Genomic DNA, 6,908 nt, shown 5'->3' with positions numbered 1-6,908 from the left:
CACTAGTCTAAGTTACTCCCCACTATGACCAGCCTAAGGCCACTTTGATACACAGAATTCTTAAAACTTAGAAACAGAAAGACACAAGATTGGCATTGCATGTCCTCTTGAATCGATCACAAACCATAGAAATTTGGACCAAAGAGTGACACAGGAAAAACAAAGGATTCTAGCAACATGTTTGACTGGATAGAGATCTCTAGAAAAAATAAATCGACGACTAACACCATTTTTTCCCCAAGGATCCAAATCCTCAAAAAATCCTATGAAATTCCATTGAATCAAAGGAGATAAGTGACCTGATCTATTTTGGAGTGCAAGTCAATAACTTCACATGACCTAAAATAAATAACTTCACATGACATGAAATCGCTAAACAGAGGAGCTAGTAACTGCCAGGTCAGACAAGGGGAGGTCAAAACTAAGGCATGTGAAATTCAAAATCAGAATATCCTCATTCCAGGTTCCCCTTTCTACAACATCCATGCTATTCTTCTGCTGCAGGAAATCCTTAAGTTTAGTCTGGAGCCGGAAACTAGTACACATTCATTCTTGATGGGCTCGTGTTGGCTGGCGAACTTCCTCGCCTTGCCCAGAGAAAAACATCAGAACAACAAGCACAGCCACCAATAAGAGGAGGATGTACAACGCATTCACGCCGAGCAGCGTTGGGAAACGTCTGCCAAATGTCTTCTTTATTGTTCTTCCAGCTCTATATGCCTCGAGGAAACGACTAATTTGGGATCCATGATCACCTTCTTCCAAATTCTCTAAACCCTCAACCTGCGACAAGAATCATTTCAATCATAGCACAACTAAGTAGTCACTATTGGAGATTGTGGTGAAAGCAATTAAGCAAACATATATGATATGAACGGACTGTAAAAAAGGATATGATATGAACGGAACGGATCAATTTGAACAAAAATGTGATGTCAAAACCAGACACGGAGTTACACATAACAATTGCATATCAGTAATACCATGTGACATGCAGAGAACAGATACATACTTCTAGCTGGGGATAGTCTGAAATCTGATGATGGCATCCTTGTGAAAATAACGGGGGCAACAAAAATATTATACTTACCACTTCATACTCCTCATCTTTGTCCCAGACTACCAATTTTGGCAGCTGTGAGCTCTTAGAATCATGGAAAGGCTCGGTGAATTCTTCCCATTGGTTGACTCCCACATATCCAAACACTAGGTCATGGTTTGCATTGGCTGCAGACCTTAAAACTTTTATCAACCGCATGGAAGTTTCATCAGAATCATCCTGCAGAACTGCAAGGACAACTTTCCTATCATCATCTTTTAACATCTTAACAGTCTCTGCATTGATGGGCACAGTTATCGGAAGCAGGGATTGCCGTATAAAATCCTCCAAGAAGGTTCCTGCATCCACAAAAATCATATGTATCATCAATCCGGAAAAGACATGCAGTACAAAGCAGAGCTTGCACATGTTTTGGTATAGAAAGGTGAACTACGTAATTCCATCACTAAAAAACGGAGCTGCAGAACATCTGACACAAACAGAATGACAAATCCAGGATGTCACTCGCTAGCACATGTAACAAGAAACGTAAAGCAAATAGAGATCCAATCGTACCTTCAAAGGGGCCATAAAAGACACTCTGCTCGTTATATTTTGGGTTGAGCGAAACCAATGCTGGAATCTTGTCAAAATCATACACGGCCATCAAATCCTCAGAGAAATCCTTTGCTGTAGAAAACCATGCCTTCTTCTTGTACCTTGCTCCATACTCGGCAATGGAGGATTCATCCACCTCAAATCCAATAAATAATGGAAAACCCACACCAGCTTCCTGGACAAAACTTTTGATTGCTGCATCGGACGTGAGAACAGAAACATCAGGTGCGACGAGCTTCCTGAGGCTCTCAACGAGCTGGCCCGCCTTCCTTGAACCAGTGTACTCTGTGGGGACTCCATGGTCAAAAAGCATAAGAGTGGGGAAGCCACTGCATCCAGGAAAACAAACAAATTTGTCAATTACAAAACAGACTCCCACCTGGTTTAACCAAACTCGTAGAGATATTTGATTAGGTTGCTTACTCTACTCCATATTTGGACCTAAGCTTTTTGTATTTCTCTGCATTTACTTTCGCGACTACAATTGGCGTGCTCAGCCCAGCAAGAACCGGAGCAGCTTCATCCAACTGCAAATGGGCAACGGCTTATCAGTTCACATCATCGCAGGCCACACAGATGCTGGAATAACAGGAAAAAAGCGATAGTGACATGGCCTGCAAGTCTTGGTGATACTCCCTCCATTCCTAAATATAAGTATTTTTAGAGATTGCAACATGGACTACATATGGAGCAAAATGAGTGAATCTACACTCTAAACTACGTCTATATACATCCGTATGTAGTTTATTTTGAAATCTCTAAAAAGACTTATAGGAGTATTTAGGAACCGAGGGAGTATAATCTTATTATTACAAGCAAGGGGTTGAGTGGATCTTAGACGTGCCTGTGCCAATTTCGTTTCCTCTCTACGACTCAAATCCGATCCATGTCTCTGAACCATCACCACTATCTCTCAATTTCCCATTTCGCACTTGGCATCAATTACCCTACTACTCTAACCCAATCGCATTTCTCCTTGCAGACTCTTGGGAATACGAGGTCTCAAGCGAACACCGGTGGTGGTGGATCGAATGGAAGGGCGGGGAGGCTAGCTGGATGCGTACCTGCGGGGAGAGGCGTTTGCAGTGGCCGCACCACGGGGCGTGGAAGTCCACGAAGAGGAAATCGACGGCGGCCACCGCCCCCTCGAAGTTGCCCTCGTCCAGCTCCACAACGCTCCCGTCTCGTGGGATCTGGAACCTCGCCGGCTCCTCTCCGCCACTCGCCAAGCAGGCCGGCGTCACTAAAGCGAGAACGAAGAGAGGAAGCAGCCGCTGCTTGTCCACGGCCATCAGCGGCATCAGTGAGCTCGATTCGATCTCGAGCGGAGTTGGTAGCTGTGTGGAACACTACGCCTCAAGCCCTCAACTGGTAGTGCCCGCATGCTAAGATCCCCCGTCCCATTTCCCTAAATATTTTTTTTAGAGAAATCGCTCATGCTTATCTAGCAGATCCCATATTTTTAAAATTATCTTGTCAAATCTTCAAAATGTTTGCTCAAATTATAGTAACAAATTGGTCACGAGGTTGTCATAGTCGCGATTTTAAATCGGATCAGAGCTCCGATGGTAGGATCGCAAATCATAGTTTCTATAAATTAAAATCGTAGAATCATAGGGGTTAGTTTGGATCGTAAAGTCGTAGAACCGTACAACAGAATCATGATTCTGACAACCTTTGATCACGTCTCAACACACCACAAACATAGATAATTTAAATGCATCACATCATAATTCAAGTACGAGCATTACTCCTATAAAGAATTGCGTCGTTCAATCCAAGCACGCCTCACGCGTGGTGCCTACCTGGCGCCCTAACCGTTGTTCGATCGGAATCGGTCATTCCTCACCGAGCCAACGGCCTCGAGGGTACATGACGATGGACTGAGGGTGTGCTCGGTGTCACCTCGTATGGTGGTCGTTGTCCTCGCGTAGTGTATGTCATTTCATGCGCTTGTGTGGGAGCGAATGATGTTTGCGCCATCGGGTAGAGGCGGTCATTGCGCGTGGGCACCACCCAACTATCCATGTGTGTGTGTTGTCTCTTGTGTTGGTGGGGATTGATGTTTGGGCCCCCGGGCAGAGGCGAACGTCGCATCGGGACCCCGCCCGGCTATCCCGCCCAACACTCGGCTGGTTGTTCAAGTCCGGGCGTCGGGAGATCGTGCGGAGTCAGCGTCTTACCGGGCAGATAAGGTGAGTTCACTCCTTTCGGCTGTGCCTTATTGTTTTCCTGAGATGGGTTTGCTTCCTTCCTACTTATCCGATTCGTTATGTCCACTCGATGGCCGTGTGGAGTTCTGTTTGTTCCGTCCTTTGGTTGGTCGGTATAAGGTAGATGTATGCTTTGTAGGTCCCATGAGCGGTTGGTATCTGGGGTGTTCCGCTGGTAACGTGACTACTAGTTTTCCGCGTTTGACCTGTGTGGGTCCCTCCTTATGTATCCAGTTGTAGTACGGCGGTGGGTCCCCCTATTAGCCCCTGTGCCAGTTGGTAGGGTTAGCAGTGATGGCGGTGAGTCCATTGGCTAGTGGGCCTGCGACGCTTGCTCCGCCGGATAAAAGCATGTGCTCGCCTTGACCATGTACTGTGTAATGTCACTCTTTTTATGTGACCTTCATCGCATGTTCTCTTGTTGTTTTTGGCCCCATGCATGTCCACGTGTGTGGGCTAGTGTCGTGGGTCTTATCGGTTCTTTCGCATGTATGTCATCATTTTCTTTATCTCATCTCCTATATTTGCCTTTTCTTCCCCATCTTTCTCCTTCCCTTCGCCGCCGTCTCATGCTTCACTCTTCTCATCCCACGGTTCGCTCTGTTGGAGGTGCTCTTCGAGCTTATCCTAGCTATCCGGCCACGTCTTCGGCTTTGTTTGCCAATGGTATGCCCTTCGTCCTTCCTAGTAGACGAGGTACCGGTTCTTCCTCTCTCCGATCTCATCGACAAATGAGCCCATGAATGTTAGCATCCAGATCTAGCTTGTCTTTATTCTTTTTCTTCTGATCCAATTTGTTTTTCTCTTACAGAACTTTAAGGCATTTGTATTTATGTTGTTTCCTCTTAACAAGGAGGGTGTTGGGCCCCTAAGTGCAAGGGTTTGTAGCAAGCAACATTTCGCCCTCAAAGTGGATGACCTTAAGGTTTTATGGAACCAGTAGGAGTTTACTAAGCAACCTAATGATCAACACTTGCACACACAAAATACAATATTGACTTGGCCCCCAACGGAACTAGTGAGATTGCCAGTTTCACTAGCCTTGCTAGTTACAATGATTGAATGCAAGTGTGTATGGAAGATGTTCAAATTGAAATTCAAATAACAAGTCAAATTAATATTTCTTCAAACAGTAAAACTAAAATGTTCAAATTATTCCATAATTCCCCCTGATCATTTGTCATGTTGGACAACATCATTTGACTCACCAATTAATCCTTAGTAAATTATAAAGTTGTAACAACATAATACCTGACCTTTTATTTAAACTTTACCAAATGCTCTGAAACTTTTTGTGCATTCATTTAGTGGACCAACTACATACAAAACAGTGGGGAAATAAATAAGACGGAAGAAAAACAAAAGGAAAGAGATTAAAGGGAAAGTACACAATGTGCACTTGGGCTCTAGGTCTACATGAGGCCCAGCCCACCTGACCCCCTCATCCCCTACCTCTATTCACTGAACAGAGGCGTGGCAGCCATCCACGGCGCCATAGCCACACCTGACTGTGTGGTGTGCTTCCGGCACCTCCCACAAGCTAGGGGCTAGGGGTTGGAGGACTCTTCCTCCTAGGTCGGTGCGCCAAGGGAGGGGAGCCCCTCCTCTAAGTCAGCTAGAGGGGGCACCCCTATTGAACACACAAGTTCTCTCCCATTTGGGAGCCCCTCTAGTTCTCTAGTCCCCAGACAGTTTGGAGAGGCACTGAAAGGCTCTTTCTCCTACCTATAGTTTGGTATGAATGGGTTGGGACCATGACAATGTCTGAATCACATCTAACAAATGATTTGTAACAACGAAAGAGGGTCTAACCTTCTCTGCACATGCCAGAAACTTCCCCCCACTATCCACAGAATCAAACGCAACTAGCTTCACGCATGGAGATTGATGGTGACAACGAGCAGATAGATCTTCAGCCACCCCGCTCCATTCGTTGCCACTGATGGTCTTAGGGAGCTACAAGAGGAAGAAATGACTCAAATCAACCGTCGGGTACAAATCCTTCATTCCAAGTCATAGCCCGAGAGAGAGAAGAGAGGCATACCTGGGTGGTGAAGGAGTAGTCGCCGGAGGAGGAACTGTTGGAGATGTCTTTGAAGAAGACCATGGCGACCCCGGCGGTAGGATGCGAGACGGCGAGAGCGAGGAAGCGTCTATAGCTTAGCAAGGAAGGAAGGAGGAAACAGGGGAAATGTGACTTGTGGTTGGGGAGAAAAGGGGGTGGGTGATACGTCTCCGTCGTATCTACTTTTCCAAACACTTTTGCCCTTGTTTTGGACTCTAACTTGCATGATTTGAATGGAACTAACCCGGACTGACGTTGTTTTCAGCAGAATTACCATGGTGTTATTTATGTGCAGAAACAAAAGTTCTCGGAATGACCTGAAACTTCACGGAACATCTTTTCGGAAATAATAAAAAATCCCTGCAAAAGATGAAGACCAGGGGGCCCACACCCTAGCCATGAGGGTGGGGGGCGCGCCCCCTACCTCGTGGGCCCCCTGAAGCTCCTCCAACCTCAACTCCAACTCTATATATTTGGTTTCGGAGAGAAAAAAATCAGGGAGAAGGATTCATCGCGTTTTACGGTACAGAGCCGCCGCCAAGCCCTAAAACCTCTTGGGAGGGCTGATCTGGAGTCCGTTCGGGGCTCCGGAGAGGGGAATCCGTCGCCATCGTCATCATCAACCTTCCTCCATCACTAATTTCATGATGCTCACCGCCGTGCGTGAGTAATTCCATCGTAGGCTTGCTGGACGGTGATGGGTTGGATGAGATTTATCATGTAATCGAGTTAGTTTTGTTAGGGTTTGATCCCTAGTATCCACTATGTTCCGAGATTGATGTTGCTATGACTTTGCTATGCTTAATGCTTGTCACTAGGGCCTGAGTGCCATGATTTCAGATCTGAACCTATTATGCTTTCATCAATATATGAGAGTTCTTGAACCTATCTTGCAAGTCTATAGTCACCTATTATGTGTTATGATCCGTTAACCCCGAACTGACAATAATCGGGATACTTACTGGTGATGACC

General features: G+C 45.9%; 1 protein-coding gene across 1 annotated transcript; it reads right to left on the bottom strand.

The window, feature by feature from the left end:
- Window positions 1–253: 253 nt before the first annotated feature.
- On the bottom strand, window positions 254–3,063 carry LOC125513650 (protein disulfide isomerase-like 5-3). The gene is made up of 5 exons (XM_048678811.2): window positions 2,722–3,063; window positions 2,081–2,184; window positions 1,616–1,986; window positions 1,091–1,398; window positions 254–783 (listed from the first exon to the last, which is right to left on the bottom strand). Exons 1-5 carry the CDS (start codon window positions 2,956–2,958, stop codon window positions 547–549), a joined length of 1,257 nt encoding a protein of 418 aa, XP_048534768.1. The 5' UTR covers window positions 2,959–3,063; the 3' UTR covers window positions 254–546.
- Between the last annotated feature and the right edge of the window lie 3,845 nt (window positions 3,064–6,908).

The sequence above is a fragment of the Triticum urartu genome, chromosome 6A (assembly GCF_056163025.1).
Source record: "Triticum urartu cultivar PI428250 chromosome 6A, HENAU_Tu73, whole genome shotgun sequence".
Lineage (NCBI taxonomy): Eukaryota > Viridiplantae > Streptophyta > Magnoliopsida > Poales > Poaceae > Triticum > Triticum urartu.
Note: the sequence above shows the minus strand (reverse complement) of the source record. Positions and strands in the feature narration are given on the sequence as shown.